General features: G+C 34.4%; 5 protein-coding genes across 12 annotated transcripts; 3 read left to right on the top strand and 2 right to left on the bottom strand.

The window, feature by feature from the left end:
- Window positions 1–369: 369 nt before the first annotated feature.
- Window positions 370–6,115, top strand: exu (maternal protein exuperantia). 2 transcript variants are annotated; one of them, XR_004977429.2, is made up of 7 exons: window positions 370–535; window positions 650–759; window positions 965–1,210; window positions 1,708–1,860; window positions 2,577–3,486; window positions 3,560–3,854; window positions 4,765–6,115. XR_004977429.2 is itself a non-coding variant. In XM_036367397.2 (6 exons), exons 3-6 carry the CDS (start codon window positions 1,028–1,030, stop codon window positions 3,799–3,801), a joined length of 1,488 nt encoding a protein of 495 aa, XP_036223290.2. In that variant the 5' UTR covers window positions 370–535; window positions 650–759; window positions 965–1,027; the 3' UTR covers window positions 3,802–4,534. The 2 variants fall into 2 exon arrangements, 1 of the variants encoding a protein (XP_036223290.2); XM_036367397.2 differs by lacking the exon at window positions 4,765–6,115 and having other exon boundaries at window positions 3,560–4,534.
- A 621-nt stretch (window positions 6,116–6,736) lies between these two features.
- Window positions 6,737–19,077, top strand: Fem-1 (protein fem-1 homolog B). Of its 2 annotated transcripts, XM_036367390.2 has the most exons (10): window positions 12,793–12,896; window positions 12,977–13,073; window positions 16,237–16,519; window positions 16,597–16,949; window positions 17,020–17,409; window positions 17,469–17,651; window positions 17,725–17,954; window positions 18,025–18,127; window positions 18,191–18,323; window positions 18,390–19,077. In XM_036367390.2, exons 1-10 carry the CDS (start codon window positions 12,877–12,879, stop codon window positions 18,551–18,553), a joined length of 1,956 nt encoding a protein of 651 aa, XP_036223283.2. In that variant the 5' UTR covers window positions 12,793–12,876; the 3' UTR covers window positions 18,554–19,077. The 2 variants fall into 2 exon arrangements, with proteins under 2 accessions (XP_014103207.2, XP_036223283.2); XM_014247732.3 differs by lacking the exons at window positions 12,793–12,896; window positions 12,977–13,073 and adding an exon at window positions 6,737–7,186.
- LOC106627605 (uncharacterized) lies at window positions 7,590–9,168 on the bottom strand. Of its 3 annotated transcripts, XM_036367401.2 has the most exons (5): window positions 9,064–9,148; window positions 8,919–9,001; window positions 8,253–8,770; window positions 8,029–8,191; window positions 7,591–7,960 (listed from the first exon to the last, which is right to left on the bottom strand). In XM_036367401.2, exons 3-5 carry the CDS (start codon window positions 8,763–8,765, stop codon window positions 7,785–7,787), a joined length of 852 nt encoding a protein of 283 aa, XP_036223294.1. In that variant the 5' UTR covers window positions 8,766–8,770; window positions 8,919–9,001; window positions 9,064–9,148; the 3' UTR covers window positions 7,591–7,784. The 3 variants fall into 3 exon arrangements, with proteins under 3 accessions (XP_036223295.1, XP_014103266.1, XP_036223294.1); XM_036367402.2 differs by lacking the exon at window positions 8,919–9,001 and having other exon boundaries at window positions 7,590–7,960; window positions 9,064–9,168; XM_014247791.3 differs by lacking the exon at window positions 8,919–9,001 and having other exon boundaries at window positions 7,590–7,960; window positions 9,055–9,148.
- LOC138857079 (uncharacterized) lies at window positions 10,161–12,310 on the top strand. 3 transcript variants are annotated; one of them, XM_070108512.1, is made up of 4 exons: window positions 10,161–10,298; window positions 11,079–11,574; window positions 11,639–11,804; window positions 11,867–12,310. In XM_070108512.1, the coding sequence occupies exons 2-4, from the start codon at window positions 11,083–11,085 to the stop codon at window positions 12,091–12,093; spliced, it is 885 nt and encodes a 294-aa protein (XP_069964613.1). In that variant the 5' UTR covers window positions 10,161–10,298; window positions 11,079–11,082; the 3' UTR covers window positions 12,094–12,310. The 3 variants fall into 3 exon arrangements, with proteins under 3 accessions (XP_069964613.1, XP_069964612.1, XP_069964611.1); XM_070108511.1 differs by having other exon boundaries at window positions 10,203–10,425; XM_070108510.1 differs by lacking the exon at window positions 10,161–10,298 and adding an exon at window positions 10,631–10,825.
- A 4-nt stretch (window positions 19,078–19,081) lies between the features above and the next one.
- On the bottom strand, window positions 19,082–20,577 carry LOC106622127 (uncharacterized). Of its 2 annotated transcripts, XM_036367407.2 has the most exons (4): window positions 19,996–20,577; window positions 19,673–19,894; window positions 19,569–19,616; window positions 19,082–19,503 (listed from the first exon to the last, which is right to left on the bottom strand). In XM_036367407.2, the coding sequence occupies exons 1-4, from the start codon at window positions 20,126–20,128 to the stop codon at window positions 19,409–19,411; spliced, it is 498 nt and encodes a 165-aa protein (XP_036223300.1). In that variant the 5' UTR covers window positions 20,129–20,577; the 3' UTR covers window positions 19,082–19,408. The 2 variants fall into 2 exon arrangements, with proteins under 2 accessions (XP_036223300.1, XP_014096725.1); XM_014241250.3 differs by lacking the exon at window positions 19,569–19,616.
- Window positions 20,578–23,552: the final 2,975 nt, after the last annotated feature.

Raw genomic sequence — 23,552 nt, forward strand, 5'->3', positions numbered from 1 at the left:
TCTGAAAATTTTTCACATGTCCTTTTCTCAACAAGAAGCTGCTCGTTTGTCTTAACTGCCGATATCGGACAACTATAGCATATAGCTGCCATGAAAACTGACCGATCACATTCAAGTCCTTGTATAGAAAACTTTTAAATTTTACAAGATATCTTCCTGAAGTTTGGCATATATTAGTATGCGAAACATTGCTACAATGTCCAAAGAAATGTATACTATAATATAGTTGCCATACAAACTGACCGATCTAAATCAAGTTCTTGCCAGAAACTTGTTCGGTGCAACCGAAGTTAACTTTTTTTCTTGCTTTATTCGATTAACCTGCTAATTCACTTCGTTTTCTTAGTAGGTACCTCCTTTTTAGTTGCGTTTTTAACAAAGCTAACTGATAACGAACTCACAAAGCGCACTTCCAACGGCTGCAACCGAGTTTTACTAGTTTATTTGATAATTGGAATTCAAGCTGCGCAGACCACAAGCAATATCGAAATAAATCCGATATTAAAGTTCTACCATTGGAATTTTATTCATTATAGCAAGTATACTTTAGTATTTTATACAAAAAAAATGAGTTTTGCAATTCTATTCAAATTTTGAGAGTTTTTAGAAAAATACTTGTTAAATTCTGATTTACTTTGTACATTCACAGGATTAATTGTCTTTCGTGAGGTACTAACATCGAAATTTAAAAAATTTCAATTCAGTTCGTTCAGAAAAGTTCGTTTTGTTAGCAGAGAAAAAGGAGTTCAGCTGCTTCAGGTAAAATGCAAAAGATCATTAGAACATTATATAAGAAAATATGCAAAGTTAATTAGACGAAAATATTTGCAACTAAAAATAATGTGTTTTTGAATTTCTCCAATAATTTTAGACGATCTAATGATAAATCAGTTAATATTATATTATTCTATGTATTTGAATTAGAGAACTTTCTGCTGTTTTTTTAAAAAAATTCTATTTCCAGCGCATTTAACTATTCGAATTAGTCCGATTTCGCTTGGATTGTTTTTATTGGAAATTTTGCAAAATGGTCGCTTCATTAAATGCTTGCCAAAACGGCATAGTAAGTTCCGCAGTCGGGGGCGCCGCTAATGGAGTAATCACCAATGGCGCAGTCAATACAACCAATGTGGGCAAGACTTTGACCAAGGGCAAATACACTATGGTGGGCATCGATATTGACACAACGGGACGTCGTCTCATCGATGAAGTAAGTATACATCATAAAACGCATAAAATCAAATTCGAAAAATCCCGCAAACAATTATTTGAGGTAAAACACGGTCACACCTTGATTTAATAATAAACTAATAATTTAATCATGCTGTTCATACTTCTTTGATGTCATCTCAACTCCTTAGTATCTGCTCACATCTGCACAATGTCCCGTAAGCAGTGGAAGGGAAGTGAACATCGAAATTAAAACACAAAAGATTATTTTGCTCCGTTTTGCACCTAATCCGTTTTACTGTTATGAAATCATGAACTTGTGGTGGGTCCACTATTGTTTGTGTAGTTATAACTGCAATTTCTTTTCTATATTCAACTTTGTTTTCCAATTTAATACTTGTTGCATCTTTTCTGCCTTGACTAGAAGTCAATGACCTTTGCCTGTTTTTATTTATTTGTTTTTGTACTTTTATGAGAAATAACTTAAAATATTTAAGTAGATATGGAAATAATGTTTGTTTTCTTTCTCTCTCACAGATCGTCCAGTTGGCCGCATATACTCCAAAAGATCATTTTGAACAATATATTATGCCATATATGAACTTGAATCCTGCCGCTCGTCAACGTCATCAAGTACGTGTGATCTCAATCGGATTCTATCGTATGCTGAAATCAATGCAAACATATAAGGTAAGGCAATTAAATATTTAAGGGATCGATCTCAAGTCATTATATCTTCGTTTGAATTTATTTTTTTTATTTTGTAATTCCGAAATTCTTCCAATTTTTAATCCCAAATGCTGGATTGAGAAATAAAAAAAAATTTTGTTTCCAAATAACGATTTGAAAAATAAAAAAATTTTAATCCCAAAAATCGAATTAAAAGTACCGGATTGGAAACTTGAAAGTTTTTTATGCCTAGCTTTTAATTAAAAATTGGGAAAAGAAATTGTTTTAGAATGGCATTTTTTCGCGTTTGCATTCTTTATGTTCTATTATTTTGGTTATCTTTTGAAAATCAAGGCTTATTTTTATCAACATAGTTTAGCTCTTATTGTCTCTTTATATATTTAATTGATCTTAGTTACAGTGTTTCAGTTAGAAATATGCAAATTTTTCCTTTTTTCCTTTTTCGTTCCAGGTTCTAATAAATAAGAGTTTCTTAATTTTTAATCCAAGATGGTTGGAATTAAAAATTAAATTTTCAATTTTTATTATTAAATTTTCAGCCCAAATCAAATTAATAATTGAAAATTAAATTTTTAATCCAAAATTTTCGAACTTCGCAATCCTGGTCAATATTTCTGGGAATCTAAAGATATTTTTTTAATGTAAAATAATGTTATCTATTTTTTATTTAATTTTTTAATATTGAGTAATTAATTTTCAACATCGGCCTTGCACAGATTATCAAGTCCAAATCGGAAATCGCTGCCTTGAAAGATTTTCTTGATTGGCTGGAAGCGCTTAAAGCCAAAGATGCAGCATCGCAAGGTATCATTCTAGTCTATCATGAGGAACGCAAATTCATTCCATATATGATATTGGAGTCGCTTAAAAAGTACAATCTGCTGGATAGATTCCTCAACACTGTCAAATCTTTCGCCAATGGTTTTAATTTGGCCAAAGCCAATGCCAACGAATCGTTGCAACACTATACATTGCGCAAACTTTCTAAAGTCCTGAGCGCCAAAACACTCGAGATAAACAATAATGCTTCCGATGGCGACGCAAACCAGAACATAAGCTCAACGACTGGGACGGCCGAGAGTCAGAGCCCCCAAAAGTCGTTGAATAAGGGCGCTCCAACACAAGAGCGTGAGTTGTTTGACGGCAATGCTAGTGTGCGTGCTAAACTGGCATATGAAGTAGCACTGCAGTTGAGCAACCAAGAACAAAAGGTGCCCATTGATTCGTCTGCTGCATTAGAGAAGTTGCTCACCGCATTGCAAACGTATGCACAGCCCATCGAATGTGATTTGAATGAACTACAGACTCAAAATGAGAATTTAGAGCGTCAAAATTCATTCCGTCCGGTGTTTTTGAACTACTTCAAAACAACACTCTACCATCGGGTGCGTGCTGTCAAATTTCGCATTATACTTGCCGAACAGGGTTACGACCTGCAAACACTGAATGAAATTTGGAGTGAGAAACAGAAAGAGGGTCTCTCTGAAATACTGCAAGTCATTGAGGAGCTCAAGGCAGAAGATAAGGCGGAGTTGGCCGATTTATTTGACAGTTACTTCGATCCAATAAAAACGACTATTAAGCCGATTGTTAAGAATAATAATCGTCGCCGAAATAGACGCGGAGGTAATATCCAAATGAGTTTCGTTTACTTGTATTAATTGAATATAATATATATATTTTTTTTTTTTGTCTTTAGTACGCAACATTAAAAACGACGGCAGCAATAGTGCTCGACCATGTAGCGAACAAGGCGCAGGTGGCGACAAACAAGTCGCGGCCGGCTTGCTGCCCGATTCTACAACTAAATCTCCATCTCCGCCTAACGGTGGCAAGCCTCAGCGCGGTAAGCGTAACCCCCGCTCCCGTAATAACTCCTTAAAAACACAGCTACAAAGCGCCGTCGACACAAACAACATAACGGCAGCAGTAACCAATTAAGCATCAATGTTGATCGAAATGAATTCTACGCAGACGCTGTTGCAACAAAAAAAGTAATATTTTCTAATAACATATTTAGCCAGCGTATTAACACACATATATAATATTTATATGTATAATTGACCTTTAAGATAGCAGAAATATTTACTAATGTGAAAATTAATTAGAATTTGATGATTTTATTTTATTTTTTTAATACACACATACATATGCATTATTTTGGATTAGCCATACATGTATTTGGCAGCAACAGAATTATTTGAAGGAAAAAAGAAAAAATCGTAAACATTTGCTTAACGCTTGCAGCTACAATACACAATTGTAGATAACGTTAAAACAATTGATTACTGAAGTTAATTAAATAATTACATAGGTTTTTTCCTTTTCCTGCTCTGAGTACTATATTAATTTGTTAATGTATTATCACGCTTTTGTCAAGACTAATCGGTGACAGAAGAGCAACTATCACAGCATTTGCCTTGTAGTTTTACAAAAGTTGAAAAAAGTATAATTATATAACAAAATGTTAGCTATTCTAGTTTGACATCTTATAGGATTCTAAAAGAATTCGAAAACTTGTTAACTTATTTGCACAAATTGGAATTTTGAATTTTAAAAGGTGCGTTTAAAAATGTGTTTTATTATCCTTAAAATATTATTTATATTTACCTTATTTTGAAGTATTTGTAAAAAAAATGTACACACGAAATATACAAACTAGTACTTTTTCAAACTCAATTTATTTTTACTCATACATATGTATTACTCATATATAAATACAAACATGTTTACAACTGCAGGTAAATCTGTTTAGTAAATCATACAAATTGTAGAACTGTTGTTATAAAGCTTCACCAGTCTTAATAATTATATTTAACAGATATAAACAGATTAGCATATGTAGAACTATAAATTTGTTAAAATATATTTTAAGCTTTTAAATTAAAATAACTTTCCTTCCAGTTTTAGCTCAAATTTAATACCAAAAAAGCTTTACTTGCAACAAAGATTTGATTGGTGCATTGCAGTTTGTGTTAAATAGAAAAAATATCAACTCACTAAATATAATCGAGGAGGTACGAGGAAGTTAATAGAAGAGAGCCGGTTCCGTAAACTCCTTGCTCAAAATTTCTGTGAATAAAAAAATTTTAAATGTGTGTTTAGGTTAATCACCAAATTTTTACGAAAAAATTAAATGAAAGAAGCTCGACTTTTGAAATGCAGCAACAACAACTCATATACATATAATGAGTTTGTAAGATTTTTACGAAAAAGTCAAAGGAAGGAAATTGAATATTCATTCTCACATATATTGAGTTATTGAGATTTATGCCGTCAATACCAGTAAATTGGATTGATTTGCCGCAGCAATGCAAGTGAAATTATGGAATTTATATACATACAAATATATGAGATCGCCCCAAAAAGAAAACGTGATCATATCGAAGTAATATAAGAGCAACTATTTAGTTGCGCTTTGAATTCACCATATACCGCCTAATTGAATTTAGATTCGCAGCAAGCAATTGCCTATCATCATCTATGCCTGCTCAGCATCGTTAAGCCACCAGCTGTGGAGATGGGAGAATATTTTCGTTTTTAGTTTAATGCAAGACTCATTTAGTTGAAAAACGGGAGAAACCAAAAATACTATTGACTTATTGTTAAAACATATAACATTTATTATTGAGAACAATAATGGTTAGTTACCATATAATAATTATTTTTACGCTTACAACATTTTTCAAAAATCAAGGAATCTTAAAGCTGATCCTTAAATGACCTACTCAAATCCTTCATTAGAATCATATCGGCACTCGATAGATTCCACTTACATTTTAATTTAAACGAGCTTCCTACACGAAAATTTAAAAAAATATAACAAAACAAAAACAACAACTGTTCACCTCAACTTAAAAATAAAAATAAGTAATTGCTACAACAGAAAATGATAAAATAAACAAACTAGTATAGATCAGATCCCTCACGCAAGCGCCAATATCAACATATTTCTAAATAATAGGCATAGCCGATTTGCATGTGCCCTTATTGTTCTAGTATTTGCATTGAAAAGCATATGAAACGCAAATGGACATAACTATTTTTGAACACACTGAAATGTTATTGCATTTCCACACATAAGTTTCTTTATGCATACAACACAAAACCGCTCGAGTTCTAATTAAAAAAAAAAAAACAAATATTCGTAAATTTTTTTGTATTGTTTCTGTTTGAAAAGCAAATTTGATAATACTTTGTTGTGACTTCTTGTACTTAATTTGAAATAAAAATTCAAAAATCAGTTTTAATCAAAGCCATTCTTATATCCAAAGAAAGTTTGGTCTGCCGTATATGGTTCCGATGTGGCCATTGGGGACTGGAGCGATTACATCGCGATCGATAGGTTTGATTGAGATACATATATGAGGAGTGTCTTTTCAAAACGGATATTTACATTTTTATCTTTTTTATAACTAAGTATGCAGTCAAGGATGAAGTCATCCTTGGTGCAGTCTTGTTCTTAGTGCTAATATAAACGAGATAGTTTCTATGTAAAAAGCTTTAAATGTGTGTATTCGGTCTCATTTTGTGAAAAATAAGTTAAGATGTGGAAATCACCTTTTGAAAAGCCACTGCTCATATGTATGTAGCACATATGCTTTTTACTACTGTCTCCTTCAGAAATATTTTATGTTACAAAATATATCTACTCGTAAGATAATTGTGTATTAATTAGGGTATATTGTTTTATTTCTTTAGATAATGAAATCATGACATGGGTATGCACATACATTTGCACATATATCACAAAGCTACGTAAGCAAATTCGTTGGGGCTCAAATACTTTTGTAGCATACTAAAAATATTAATTATTTTGAAATATTGGCAACTCTACATCTGGTCAGCTGAGCCAGTTCTATGAATATTTTCCCGAACTTTGCCAGTTTTCAAACAGCTGCGGTCGGAAAATCATTGTGAAAACTAATAGAAAAGTATGGGTGGGAGTATGCAAAAAGGCATATAAAAAGTGCGTGTAATTTATATTATATAGCAATAAAAACGCAATATATAGCAAAGTGCTAACCTGTGCAAATAGAAAGAAAAAATAAAAAATAGTGCAAATTCGGAATTTTTATTTTGGTGTTATTGGTCTAATAAAACCAAGTGATCATATTTTTCTATGTGTAACGAAGTGCGTGCATTGTCGATCGCTATGATGGAAGAACTAGCTGAAGAAGTACAGCTCCATTTTCCGGGGGAGAAAGTGAATGCGCCTCTACTTATAACTATTTACTACGCCGCCAGATTGGATCATGCCAAAAGGCTGCTGGCTGCCACAAATGATATACACAATAAAGAGCTGGTCAATTATTTAGTAAATTTGGTGAGCAATAATCTTTTTTCACTTGTACTTAAGTGTGTTTGTATTCGAGAACGTAAAAGTGATAATCAAAGACAAATAAACAGATCTATATCACGCTGAATATTTAACAAAATTTTAATAATAATAGACACTAGTGGTATGACAAAGAGGTAATGTGCCTATAAAATAATTGTCAAAGGAAGCATTGCTCATTTATTTATAATTAGAGTATTGTTTTCATAAATTTTACTTGCTTTTTGATTTCTTCTTCAATCAAAAAATTTCAAAACAATACCATTGTAAAAAGTTAGCAGAGATGAGTTAGATGCAAAAGCGGCATCATCGAATTGCTTAATATCTAAATTTATAAAATATCAATTACGAGTAATGTGTATATAAATGCATTTTATTTTTAAAAGCGTATCCCGTCATCTAATATAAATATGATTACAATATTGTATGCTTATTTATAAATTACAATATGCGAACAATATTTGGCACAAATAATGCGTAATAATTACAATCAGGTAAGTTTAAATGTTATATTGTTAAAAAAAAATTAGGTGCAATATACATATATACTTTTGCTTTGGCAAGACTGAATATTATTTTACGTTATTTATTCATCATCCATTGACTCTCGTACTTCACTCTGTGCTTCAATTGGTTTTTCTTGAAGTTTTCGCTGTTTTAGTGCAGCTTTACGCCTTTGATCCCGTACGTATTTAAAGAAACGCATGGTTCGTTCTATGAAAAATTCCGCATCCATGTGATGAAAGCGTTGTAAAAATATCTCTGCAGTGAGATTGGTGGTATGTAAGACATATTATTAAAATAGTATTTATTGATAACCGTCCACATACCTTTAAAAATATCTGTAAATATATAATCTTTAATTGCACGTTTATCCCGGCCAGTTCCTCTATATGAATAGTGATGAGCAGCATCATTGTGGAAGATATTACGCCAAGTTTGTATAACATATTTTTCTGGCTCCTTAAAGTTACCCTGCATTAATTCCACCCGCTATATAGATAAATGTGAGTTATTTTTAAGGTAATAATACTATTGTGCTAGGTATACATACCAACTGGTCGCGTTGATCTTCATCGTTTCTTAAAAGTATATTCCAGTCTTCAAACTGCTGTGCATCTCGAAATGGTTGTGTGGGCATGACTCTTGCTTGTATGTTAAAAAAATCCAAAACTGGTCGCGCTGTGGCTACAATTAAACCCGGCTCAACCCTCTCCATCTCCACATCACTTTTATTTGTTCTTGCTTTTGAATCGGTATACTTTTTTACCTTCTTCGATTGCAAGCTTTCAGTTTCCGTGTCACTTATGCTAATATCAACAGTATGTGTAGACTTTTCACTACATTTAGCCATATCCGATTCTAATACCTTTAATGTTTCACTTGAGGGTGATGAAACCTTTGTTTCGGAATTGCTTACCAACACATCTATAACTTCACGTTTCAGTCCAACTATTTCTTTTCGTAATCGATAAAATAATTTTTCAAAACTCAAGCGCATTGATACAATCTCCTCCATAACATCATCGCAACAGTTACAGCGTGGTGTATCACTTATAATAGACATTTCAACTAAAAAGTAAAGAAATTAAATTAAATTAGCAACTCAGCATCAAGGGTATAGCATTTATAAATAAGTGCGTCTGTGCATATACTTATATACATATTTAAATTAGGTATTGTAATGCACACGCTTCATTACGCATAAACATATACTCACTATTCTACGACGGATCTTTTCTAGAGATGGGATCAGTTATATTTAAATTCTTACTTATTTGTAATAATGAAACTACGAGTATTCTATAATATGCACTTATTGTAAAAAAATGTGTTATATTTGATATTTGGCTCACAATATTTACTTTTGGAACCCGCTCAAAATCTCCACACGTTTTTGTTTAGTCTCTCACGATTTCCCGACACATTCGCTTATTTTCATATTCTTCTTCCATTCATTCTATTTGGCAAACAATCGCGTTGCCATCTACATATAATGTAATATTTTCAATGAACTATAGGCGGCGTCAGAATGGTTACTTGTTCGTCGAAGAGGGATAAATATGCGAATGAATTGACTTAAGTAGCGTATAGATATACCACAACGAATACGTTGCGCAAGGAAACATAAGTCAGCTGTTCTGTATTACCGTCCATAATTTCGCATAATATTACATTTTACTTTTTTCGTACAGACAAAGATGCATTTGCACTTCGATTAATTTGTAATCCATTTTTCCGTATTTACCGTATACAAAAAGTTGAGAGACTCTTCTCCGGTAGAGTACGCATTGTCAATCAGTTTCTCTCTATATAAATGCACACATTCAAATCAGTTGTCAGTTACATACTTTTCCGCTACGGAATTACCCATTCTGACCCTGCCTTATGTCATTCTGCTGCATAGTGCGCCAAAAGGATTTTAAACTTTAATATCAGCAAACTTATAAATATCTTGTTGATTTTTCAGAAATATGTAACCTATTTAAGAAAATATTTTTAGTTACATACAATATATTCTCAAGTGAAAACAGAACACATTCCTATGCATATGGGTTCTTTGTTGTCTAATAAATACTCCTATGTAAAAAATTTATTTAAATTTTATATCAAAAATATATTATTGTTCAATTATGAGAAATCTATGTATATATCATAATATTATCTCACAGTACGGTGTTGCAGCCGGTTAATTACACTACTCAAGAAATCTGAAGTAAAATTTTCGACTGATGTCCCAATAGGTATGTGTGGTATTTGACTTGCCCTGATTATGAATTTGAGTTCAAAAATTTTCCATCACGTTCAGTTATTTTTCTCATTATAGTAAATAATAGTGGTGGTCACGTGTTATGAAAATTTTACTATAATTTTCGGCTTTAGCAACCCAAAATTAGCTATAAACAGCCTCTAACTTTACAGTCGGAAAATTACTGTAAACAGTGTTATTTAATCGTCGGCATAGTTGGCAACGCATATGTTGCCAACAGAACGCGTGAAAAGGGAATGAGAACTAGAAGTGGATGTCAGTTTTCATAAGCCATTAGAAAATACTGAAGAAAAATAGAGATTGCTTCGTATATTCACAATCAATACTGAGGTTGTATGCAAAAGAAAATAATACTGATCCAATTATAAGTGAAAAGAAATGGATATTTAACTAGTTGGTATATTGGGAACTTGGAAATAAGTGGTTGCAAATAAGTTACTGAAATCAGTTTTTATCGGTAAAATAATAGATGTTCACACTCGTATATTTGTGTATATTTTAACAATATTTTATACGAATATCTCGTGCTAAAAGCATTTATGAATTTAAAAATGTATTTGATATTATTTGCGAATTAGGTAGATAATTGTCTAAAAGACAATGAATTTATACATATAATTAAAAGACTCAAGTGCATATGCATTGTGCATATATAGGTATATACATATTATTTTAATATGTACATATGCATATTCTCATATATGCATTTTATATTAAAAGGAAAATGTGTGATAGTTAATGAACTTATTAAGTCTGAGAGTACGGCTATTGGTTTTCCACTCTCACAATGCCGGTGTAAAGACCACTACTGGCTCTTCGTTTGCGCCTATATGGTTTAGGAGCAACTTAAGTAATATGTGTGTGTTTAAATTTAATTAAGTTTCAAATATTTTCAAAAAAAACATGGAAGGAAAAAGTTTCTGAAATACATAAATTTAAATTGGTTTCCTATAAGAAAAATTTCCTTTGTTCTAATCAAGCTTCCTTAATATCAAACATAACTATGTTTAGTGCAAATAAAATTATTTATGGTCATATGTTTAAAATTATATGCAGAAAAAATGCTTATAATATTGATTTATTAAAATTTTGCTAAAATTATATAAATAGAAAAATGCCAAGATCAAGCGGAAATCCACGCTGCAAGTGTTGCGATGAAGTTATGGAAGAGCTTTTGACCATGCGTCAATCTTTTGAAAAACTTTTCCACCGATTAACAAAACAAATTGTCGATTTGAGGCGCGAGGTTACCGACGGTATAGGCTCTGCCTCCAGTGGCACAGCTTTGAAAAGGGAAAGCAGTTGTAGCCCGACAATATCCTCGCCAGCGTCGAAATTTAAGCGATATGATAACAGTGAAAGCGAAACTGAGTGTATCAAGTTGAAAAGCGATACAAAGTCCTCCAGATCCAAAAATTTGCGGAGGAGTAAAGATGAGCTTAAGGATCCCGTCGAGATTAAAACTGTTAACAAAGTTAGTCGTCCTATATTGGACTTTTTTAACATACAAGCTCCAGTCTTGCCTACACAGCCATTCAAAACCGCACAACTGTTTGAAGATTGGAATGCTATTTTCAAAGAAGATGAAGATCAGTGTGATCAATTGGTGTGTGGTTGCAAAATTTCACTCAAAGCAATTATTTTTATTTTTAGTAAAATTAACTTTACAGAGAGTTGAGCTACTTCAAGGGCATTTTGATGAACCAGACAAATATATCAAACATATATGGCGTAGTATTTTGAAAAACGAAGCTGCTGAGTGTTACTCCTACAGGGGTAATGGTCGCTGCAAAAAACGGGCCATTAAAAATTACATATTTACAGATATATTCCGAGGTATTTACATAAAATGCTATTCATTGATGTTATAATCCCAATGGGTGCCCCTTGTTTTGTAGAATGCTTCCTCCAGCGTTTTCATCACATGGATGCGGTATTTTTCATGGAACGTACAATGCTCTTTTTTAACTATGTTCACAATCATATGAGAAAAAATTTACGTAATCAGCAAAAACGGCTTGAAATTACAAAGGCTAATAAGCAAACCGAAGAACCCATTGACAACGAGACAACAATACAAGAAGAGCAAAGCTTCAATGGATATGAAGGATCGATGCTACCATAGTAAATAAAAATCTGTATCGTAACTATGATATGATTATAACGCGAAAGTCAGTGGTTTTATTAATTTACATAGAATTTAGAACTTACAAATCTATAACTTTATTTTACAATATCATATATGAATGTATGTGAAAAGTTTTTATTACATTTAGGTATACTATTTAAGATTTTCATTAACAATGTATACAAATTAATAAAAAGTAAAAAAAATAACACAATTTTTATATATTATTTAACATTATGTGTTTCTACAATACAATACAATAATAAAAGCGACACGCGCTCCAGAAATGCACACTTGTATGTATGCGTTAGTACCGAAGCAGATGCTTTGCTCTCTCGTGTACTCATAGCGGGGTAAAAAATAACATATCAGCTGTCCGTTTAAGGTTACACGAGTCAATTCTAAATTTTCCACCGACCGAGTGATACCTTTTGAAGTCCTTTCGAGTCATATTAATAGACGTATGCATTCTCAAAGCTGAGCGTCAGCATGCATATATTGATGTGTGTTTGTAGCAGATGGGGTATGCCACAAGGGTCGCATGCAAAATAAGGGAGAGTGCGCTTTGTGTGGATGGCTCAGGATAAAGCATATGTTTTGGCAAAAGGACTCGTGAAATGTAGTTATATAAACATGCTGTATGTGTAAATTTTTTCGAGCGCACGCTCACAAAATGTTATTGAATTTTCCCAACTCCACAAAGGATATGCGTAGACTAAAACAGTTGGCTTTTTATCCTTGTGCAGAGTGTGACAGTTTTGTACGAACGGAACGAAGAAAATGAATTCAGAACGAATACGGTACTAAAATTAATTTGAAGTGATTAAAAAATCAAAATGAAGTTGTAATGTTTATTTCTTAATTAAAATTAATTTTTTAGAACGCGAAAACGTTTATTTGAGTCGGCTTGGCCGGGTGCAAAATTTTGGAGGGGCACTAGTACGACTCCCATTTCATCCTACATTTCATATCCTGCGGTGAGTTTTGTTGCATTACAGAAGAGTCCTCACTTGCTTAGTTAAACAGAAGATTATTGCCGTTAGATATGGATTCAGTTTTGCTATCAGGGGTTTTCCGTACTTAATGAATCCGAATCATATAAAACAAAAAAGTCCGCATGTTTTAGTGAAATATTTATGTGTTATGTTTAGACCATACCTTCGAAGCAGCTGAGTTTAATATCTATAACTAAAAAAACAAAAAATAACAATAACAAATGATGTTTAAAAGTGACTTGAATATAAAATATTACATCCTTATGTATGCATATGTATGTGTATATGTAATTAATTATATGTACAATATGTCGTGTTAATAAACACATTCGAAAATACTCGCTTAACGATGTATCCACAACAGACTGCGGACTTTATTATCTACACTAGAAATTATCAAAAATATCCGGAAAATGTTACACGCCTAGACACATTATAAATATAAGTACAACTATGTGTGTGTTCATGTTGTGCTTGCATTCTATTGCAAAGAATTGGTGAGATGCCGTTTATTATCCGTTTGCAAATTAAGAAATAAATTTTATTTAAATAAAATAAATCGCAAAAAGAGTGAAAACAAAGAACGAAGAAAACGTTCTGTTTGTGTGGGCTGTCATTCCCATACGTGGCGGCTTTTTTCTTATTTTATCCTATTGCAAAGCTTGAGGTAAAACATCTGACAAGGAAGCCAACTAACTTGAAATAACAAAAATCACTTTAAAATTCATTTAGATAAGACCAAATGCGACAATACACACATACATGTATATGTATATAAGATTTACTCAAAGTTTATTATTTGCATGGACAATAGCGAAGACGCTATAATATGCAAAATTATGTTTTAGCTTTGAAATTACTATTGATAAAGATAACATGTTGTTGTTGTAATACAGTAAAAAGTCTACTTGAGAGAGAGCATTCAAGGGCGTTCCGTAAGCTTGATCGCAGTGTTTCGGTAAAGTGGCTTTTATTGGGACATTAGATGTTGCGCGACTCACAGAAAATTTAAACCTCGTCCAAGATAACAGTTTGTTGACCAATGTATGCTAAAATTTCGAAAATCATTGCCTAGGTCTAAGAAAAACGAGAGAGGAAACCACTTAAAAAGAGTAATCAGGATCAACAACAACAGTAATCAGGATATGCACATACAGCTGCGGTGAAAATAATAGTAATAAAACAAAGTTAAAGTAATAGAAAATATAGTATGAGAGCTCTTCTCAATAAAGATAGCTACTAGCTTGGAATTGTGTCTTTGTTAACAGTCCTACTTATATTTATACAGCTCTGATTTCCGCCATACTTTACATCATGTTATTCAAGTTATAAAACATTAGGTGCTGCTATTATTGTGACTGCAGCTGTACCTATGAAAGTGAGTATTTATATACATACATATGTGAATCATTCAGTTTGAAAATATATACATATGCATGTATGCAGTAATATGTACAAGGTCCAACATTGCCTTTGGAGCTGCAATGTCCATTTCTCGCCTACACATGACAAAGAGATGCAAGCATCAGTAATCAGGCAAGTATGTATGTCTCATATGCATATAATACACAATTTGTCGGTCATTGAGGCCTATTCGTCTGAGTAGATGCCACGCTACTCTGAGGGTGATCATGAAAGAAAGACATAGACATTTGGCCAAAATGCGGCGTGCCTGCTTTGCTTTGGTTTTCTTTTGTAAGTGGTGGGAAGGGTGCCGAAGAAAAAGTAAGAGCGTAAACCTTGCCCATGATTTTTTTTTAGTCCGCATAATAAGCATGCTCATGTTTAATTTTATTTTAATTGGGCATTTGCATATATGTATGTATGTGTATAAAGACACGCATTCTATTCGCAATGTATATGATAACGGTATATTCTAGTTAAAGCAACTTACATGTGTGGAACTTCTATTCCATTTCATAGAAGGATTCTTTAAAGTTACATTCACGCCGTAATTTTAACTTTGACAAGCCAATTTGAAGAAGATTTTATAAAGATTTATTAAAAAACCAAAAGCTTTCGAAATTTTAAATTAAATTGATGCCAACTCAACTAGTTTTTGTATCAAAATCAATATAAACTCTTTAATTACTAACAAAAAAAGTAACTGATAGCTGAAAAGGTCCAAAATTTTGTAAAAAAAAAAGTTTACTTCGGTTGCTCTGAAGCTATAATACAATTCACAAATACAAAATGTTTTTTAGATAAACTTGATTCCGATCGTTCAGCTTGTATGACAGCAATATGCTATAGTGATTAGATCCGAACAATTTTTTCGTAGATTCCATTATTATCTTAGATAATGATCCTTTCCAAACTATCGTGAAGATATCTCGTCAAATGAAAAAGCTTTCAATACAAGAATTTGATTCCGAATGTTCAGTTTGTGTGGCAGCTATATGTTATAGTGCTCCGATATCGGCCATTCCGACAAATGAGCAGCTTCTTGGGTAGAAAAAGATGTATGCAAAATTTCTGATCTATAAAGATCGATAAAGCCATTTTATCGAGAATGCAATTATTTAGTTAGTATAGTTGTTGAGTAAATGTCACAAAAGAGATGCTTGCAAAAGTCTTAAACCCAATTCAAACATCATAAATGTCTTAAATCGGAACTTGTAGAAGGTACTAAAAGCTATCCGGGTTAAAGACCATAAAAAACATGAAAAATAGACCATAAATAAGAAATCCAAATTTACCTTTCCCAACAGGCCCAATTTCATGAGATTTTCTTGTATACGTACATATACATGTGTGGGTATAAAAAAATAAAATTAAATACTATTTTTTTTTGTTTGCCAAAATACAAATTTTCGATGATTTGTTACATGCTTACACATACACCTACGTACATCAATGTTCTTTGTTTATTTTTCTTAATAAAATTCGCACTTAAATTCGTGTGTTTCGGCCGAAAACTGCGTGCTGGCCGAAGAACGACGGAATTTGTATGAAATGTCGTCGTAAGTCATTTGTTTATAGGGTAAATTCTTAACGGCATTTGCGGATATAAATACGTAGCAAGTGATTGCCTTGTAGATTACCGTACATATTTACAAATATACATATGTATGAACATATGAAATGTCGCTTCTTTGTATCCACCTTTATAATAAAATGCATTCTTTCTTCATCACCTTTACAGAAATTCGATGAAGTCGATGGGCAGTCGGTTACACCCCTCACCATGGCGGCCATGATGGGCAATGTGACATTCGTGAAGACGCTGCTCACTCAGTTCGACATCGATTTAGAGCGCGAGTGCAACGTTGTCTTCGACGGATTGCTGGTGTATGGCGCAACCGCGCTCTGGGTTGCCGCGGGCATGGGTCACATGCAAGTGGTGAAGATGTTAGTGCAGCGTGGTGCCGATGTTAATCACAACACAAAGGCACAATCGTCACCACTTCGTGCCGCCTGCTATGAAGGTGAGTTGACCGCACCACGCGCCACTCCCACAATAAACTAGCGTTCATTATACGATTTAACTCTGACGCGTTTTCAGGGCGTTTGGATATCGTTAAATATCTAATTGAACATGGCGCCGATGTGAATTTGGCCAACACCTACAACAACACGTCTATTATGATTGCCGCCTACAAGGGACACGCTCATGTTGTGGACACACTGCTGAAGAACGGCGCTAATCCGAATGAGCAGGCGCTTTGTGGCGCCACCGCATTGCATTACGCTGCCGAGTGCGGTCATCTAGAGGCGTGTCGCCTGTTGCTCGACCATGGTGCTCGCATGCAAAAAAACGAGCACGGACTGACGCCAGTTCTGCAAGCCGCCGAACGGACACACGAAGCGGTAGTGGAAATGTTCATATCACGCCCTGGACTAATGACCAAAGAAGAGGTGTGTATGCTCTCACGCAAAATTATTGGTTAGTATTCATTTAATGTCATGTCTTAATTTGTCGTCACAGACAATAACGGCAATCGAGCTGATGGGTGCCTCATTTGCCAACGATAAGGATAATTACAACATCACGAAAGCCTATCAGCACATGATGCGTGCTATGGAAATGCGCTATGAGGACGAACCGAAGGTAATACGGAAGCGCGTCATGGCGCCGGTTCCGGCCTATGACGATTGGTTCGAAACGGAGAACATACCAGAGCTGCAGGCCATACGGCTGAATCATCATTCGATACATATGGAGGCGTTGACGATACGAGAACGTATTTTAGGTAAACACTATCCGGATCTGCCGCAGCCGATCGTGTATCGTGGTGCGGTAATGGCCGATCAAGGACGTTTTGCACAGTGTCAAGTGCTGTGGAATTATGCTATCGATCTGCGCATGATCAACAATGTAAGACCTCTGATTTCGGCTTCATTCCATTTACATATCTAAATTGCATGTATTTGTAGGTTTCGGTTGAACGTGACTTGCTGCGTTTTGCTCAGCTGTTCTCGCAGATTTTGCGCTTGGAAAAACAAACTTTGGATCTTTCACTTGTTTTGTCTGTGTTGGTTAAGTGTCAGCAGGAAATAGAAAACAATAAATACAAAATAGTTCATCCGGGACCCAAGGATGTGCCGCAGATGTTGGCGGTAAAAGCTCACGCTATCCTTTTCTCTCTCTCTCTCTAATTTGCATATAATTCGAAAATCTCTTTTGTTTTAGGATCAAAACGAACAGAATGTCGTCACTGCCCTCTACCTCATCAAGATCATCACGAAACTGTTAGCGCACACCAATATCGACATAGAGCGACCACAAATCGAACAATTATACTCAACGATATTGAAATTCATTAAATGCGATACTCGCCTGGCAGATGGCCAGACTCTATTACATTTGGCTGTGAATGGCGTAACGCCGGTTGATGATTTCTACACAAGTGATATATGCCGGTAAATGCCACAAGTTACAATATTTCTCTCCTCATTACATGTAATTAAAATGTTTTGTATATTTTGCTAGTTTCCCTTGCTTCCGCACCGCATTGTTGCTGGTCCATGTTGGCGCCTCCGTTACAGCTGTGGACCGTGATCGCAATACACCTCTGCATACGCTCGTCTCAAGTGTAAGTTGCTAACTATTTGCCACTCTGAAAACTGTATACAAACTTGTCTCTACATATTTTCAGATTCAGTCCCCACGCGACAATCCACACGTATTAGTACAAGCCGAAAAGATTGTGAAGCTCTTTGTGGACGCCGGCGCACATTTGGACGCGGTGAATGCGAATGGCTTGACGCCAGCAAGAGTCGGTAATGCAGGTAAATAACGGTGTGCAATGAGAAATATATTAAATTAAAATTAATGCGCTTGCCTAATTATTGCAGCTGGCATTAGTAATCTAATACTAAGCTACCAGAATTCGTTAACCTCCCTCAAATGCATCGCCTCACGTTGCATCGCCTTCCACAAGCTTAAATATCAGGGTTTCATACCTAAGGCTTTGGAAGCTTTCATACAAATGCACAGCGCCGAAAAGTTTTGCGCGTAAACCTTGCCATTTTTGATTTGCGGAGAGTTGTGTTGACTAATGTGAGCGGAGTGTGGCAGTGGAAACGTGCGGCCTGATATTACACAATCAACTTCCTTTCTGTATATTATAATTTTGTATATTTGAGATCGAATATTTATTTTAGATATTAAAAATGATAGGCGCTAGATAGCTAACAAACAATAACGATATTGAATGAGTACGCAATACATTTTTAATAGCCAATTGAATTGAATTGAATTTCATGCTATATCATGGAAGTTATAAGATATCTGATATATATTTGATATTATTGTGGTACAGCTTGTGCGCCAAAAATAAGTTTTTAAATAAATTTTGTTTGAAATAATATAACCAAATATTGTACATTAAAAATGTGGACTGAAAAGTTTAATTGTAAATACATGCATAAATAAATACTAATTTAAAACGACCGAAAGCGAAGTCGCCAAATGGACACGATTTAAGTTTCTTAGTGGATAAAGTTGATACAAATAAATAAAAAAATATTTTACAAGCGACAACTAATCTTTCATTTACACGTATTTCTCTCTCTCGCAAGCGGATCTTAGACGGATCAATGCAGACTTCATTACCATTTATTATATATATTTAAACCACATTTGACATTTATAAAAATTTAAACTTGTATTATATTATGTATAAAATCACAGCTGAAGGTTCTATGTACACTCATGTGCACATATGTGTATGTATGTATATGCAGGCACATGTACCACGCGTTTTAGATTCGCACCACACTCAACGCACAGAGGTAACCCATAACTTTGTCGAGCGCACACACTGTCCGTCTAGTAAAAGAGAAACCGGAGGGATGCAGCGCGACGGTGGGTCTTAAATATTCGCGTCACTCACTTTACTCGTGCTTTGGTGTACTTTGGGATACACCTCCGGTTGGCGCATAACTTCCTCATATGAAGGTGGTGGCGCTGCAATAAAGAAAGTTGAGAAAAATAAATTTTGACTTTTGCATTTCTACTTTCGATTGCTTTACTTTCCACCCGTGAGTTTACTTGTGTTTGTGCATATTGTGTGGAATTATCTGTAAATGCATACTTTTAGGCGTGGTGCCTGGTTCGAGTAAGTTTTCATAATTACCATTGATGATGTATTCCTCGTCGTGCATATACGCTGGATTCACAACCGCATCTGTGGGATATGTGGTTTCTATAATGCGCTCATCGGGCAGCGTCGAACGTTGCGAACGATTCGAATGCCTTCGCAAGCTGTTACTCTGCTGATGATATGAGTCTAAAAATTGTTCTTCGTTATCCATTTCGTCTGGTGGTAATTCTATGATATGAACTGATGGCCGACGACCTAGCAAATATTAGTGAAATCAAGTCAGTTGAGCTATATATGAGCGCATTTTTGTTTTGAAATATAATTATTTAATGTGAACCGTTTTAAGTTTCACTCACCCGCCGCTATTGCGTCCGTGTAGTGCTCGGTGAAGGCGAAATGTGGTGTGATCGACTTTTTGCACTTGAGAAACAACACAATCAGAATCCAGCCGAGTATCAAGAAGAGATACACGAAACCCAGCATACTCATAGAACAACAATGTGTGCGGCAAACACTGTCACTGGTCTTTCAAAATATTTCAAAATAACTTTATATGCTCCGTTTTGAGATTCTATTACACATCGGCACACAATGAACTTCGATTTTTAAGTGTGCGCTAATCCACCGAAACTCGAAATGCTCGCCCATAGAGCATAGTTCGGACGGTTTGTTTGCGATTTTTAATGGCCACCAGTCAAAATTATTAAGTGAAAATCGATAATTGGCAAAGTTATTTGGCGCGTGCGACAATCAGCGACATTGTTGTGGCTACGCTAAAATCGTGACACGAACTGAGCTGACCACGCTGCCGTACGCAAGGATATTTGGCTTGGTTAGCGCCTTCCGACGCCGCGTCGGTCGAGCGCTACTTTCGCTAGCTGCCATAGTCACTAGCCTTGTGTGGCCACAACAATAAAAAGTGCGAAGAAAAATTAAACAAATAACTGTACAAATGTGCACACCCACACACATACCACGTGGGCATACGCTTATGTCAATGCTTCCTTTAGTCAAATGGGGGAGTGCTGCTTACATCTATTATATAATGTGTATTTGTATATGTATGTATGTATGTAAGTAGGTGGAAATGTCCATAATTGCGTGCGACATGTGAAGTGCCGCTAATCGCATTTAAATGCTCGTTTATGTGTGTGTATTGCACGGCGCGAGGATAGACTGGTTGGTTTCCTTGAAATGAGCGCACCTACAAACTGACAAACTCACACATTTGCATATGAGCATTGGCTTGCCTTTGCCAGACATTTGCATTTACATTTTTAAAATTAGCAAATTACCTGTGAAATAGAAATTGAGCTCGTTGCAATGAGAGCACTTTCACTTTTCATTCCTTTTCCACACAGTGTATATACTCGTAAGTACTTGTATAGGTTTTAGGGCAATTTAATAGTTCAATTTTAGAAGTAGTTAGCATGGTCTCGTAGAAGCCAACTTAAGTATATACATACATACATATGTATACGAGTAGCGCCTATTGAGATATAAAGGCTTTGTAAGAGGAGCTTCAAGCAGACAAAAAAATAAAAATATCCTAGTCATCACGGTACCCAAATTTCTTATTGTTACAGAACCTAGAACTATGTCCTATCGTATAATGTTGCCAATAAGAACATTTTGCTTGAAGCTCTTCACACAAGTGACATAAAGAAGGCATGGAAGGGTTTGTTCCCCTCTAAATTTACTCACATTATTCAACAGTTCGAAAATAGTACACGCCCCTGCAGAGTAGGTATAATTTATTTAATGTTAAAACAATTTAGTAAACGATCAAAAGTGCCGTAATTTTTATTATTTTTGGCTTTTTATCGTGCCTACTTTTCTCTGGCAAAATGATGATGCCGCTATGCTATGACGTCATTAGTTGTAGTTGCTTTCGTAATGCTTGAAAGACCCTCCTACACATTGCCTAAGCACACCTACTCGTTCCAAACGCATTTATATACACATACAAGTCAGTACAAAGCCAGTACATTTTGAAAATTTTTTACGTCCAGTGAAGGAGAGAGCAGTGGGAGATCGGGGACAATTTCTCCCTGGCTCTGCAAAAACTTTTTGCCGATTTTTTTCTCCAATGATTCACAACAATGATTCATCAACAAAAAATATACATATATGAAAAAAATTAAATTAATATTTCTCGAAATAAAAAAAGATAATATGTATCAATAAATGGACGCACGTAGCTTTTATTTAGTATATAAAGGGGTATATATGCCTTGGATGTGTCGAAGTATTTCTTTGTTTCTACAACTGCGGCGCTCGCATAATATATCCGACCCCAAACCCCGATGTTCGCTCTACGACGCTGGTTACATCTGCTTTCATTTGTTCTCAATTATTTTCTATACTGTTAAATATTCAAACGTCACTTCCAAACAGCAAGCAAATAGAAAACATGCATTGGAGTATTAATTATAGACATTAACAGTACTTTGTGAATTTCAAATTTGAAATAAGGGCTATGCTTATTTATTGTATATACCTTGGATGTGTGGAAGTCTTTCTTTGGTTAAACACTTCTGTTCTCTTGATTTGAGGCAAATGCCATGACGGTACATTTTTACTGTTGTATAATTAATTCGTAATATTATAATAATTTTAAAAGTTGCAACAAACTCGAGTTAAAATTCTCTTTAAAAACAAGTACTGCTGATCACCTAAAAAGTGGTTAAGTTTGTTTTGCTTTTGATGCCATTTTTGAGCTATGTTATAGTGCTATAGAGATTATTTTAATCTATTGGATTTAAGAGAGTTGTTTGTTTGATTCGCCACTCTACAAAATGTTTATGATATTGCTTATAACTTGAAGAAGATTGTGTCTAGACTCAAGTTGAACCCCATAGACCACTTGTAATATAAACTACTTTCCAATCAAGAACATTTCAGTATACTCTGTTTGATTTGAGCTCTGAATCATTAGAAAATCAAGACCAAGTACGAAAGCAGTCTTACTATACAATGGGTTTACCTGATTTAAAATTTAAAATAAATGTCCTTAAAGAGTTAATCGAATGTTTGATAATGAAAACACATTAGCTGTAATTTCACGACAATTTTTAATTTACCTTAATATTTCCACATTAAAATGATGCAATGACTAGCAAATGACGTACGTTTATACATAAATCAGTCATGCCGACGGCGCACACATGCCGCGAGTCAATGACTCCACATTAATATTTAAATAGTTGTGAAATCTAAATCTAAATTTAAATATACCCATTCATCTGAAAAAAAAATTATATAATAGGTGCTTTCATAGGCTCGTACTCCTAATATGTTTAGTCACATATCTACGTACATTCGAATACTCTGCAGTGGAAGAGTCGGAAAACTATCACCAATAAATAAACGACGAAAGGACGAAGTGAAAAATTGATTAACGGGTAATCAATCGATAGTCTTACGATTGAACGAATAATTTTTGAGTCACGATACATACTTAACATACGTGTTACATTACATAGTTGTTAATTTATATTTTGTAAGTTAACTTCTCGCTGTCAACATCATTAATACCAAATATTTAAGGCTAATTTAGTGACTGCCAGCAATTAAATTACTTTATTTCTATTTATATATGTGAAATGAAATAATTTATAGTTAACCGCGCTCACAAATGTATGTATGTATGATTGTATGTATACACTTACATCGATGTATTAATTATGCCTGCGACAATTGCATGAATATATAATATAATATTATGGAAATTGGGCTAAGTTACATACATAATATTATTGGTGAATAAATGTATTATACGTACGAGTATATGTACCGCTATTTATGTACGCGGTAAGAGTAATCAACTTATGGTTTTAAATGTAAAAAATGGCTTTGAGAAAATAATATGATATCATCTGTGTCAGTCTGTCTGGGATTTCCATCAAAGCAG

The sequence above is a fragment of the Bactrocera oleae genome, chromosome 4, assembly GCF_042242935.1.
Source record: "Bactrocera oleae isolate idBacOlea1 chromosome 4, idBacOlea1, whole genome shotgun sequence".
NCBI lineage: Eukaryota > Metazoa > Arthropoda > Insecta > Diptera > Tephritidae > Bactrocera > Bactrocera oleae.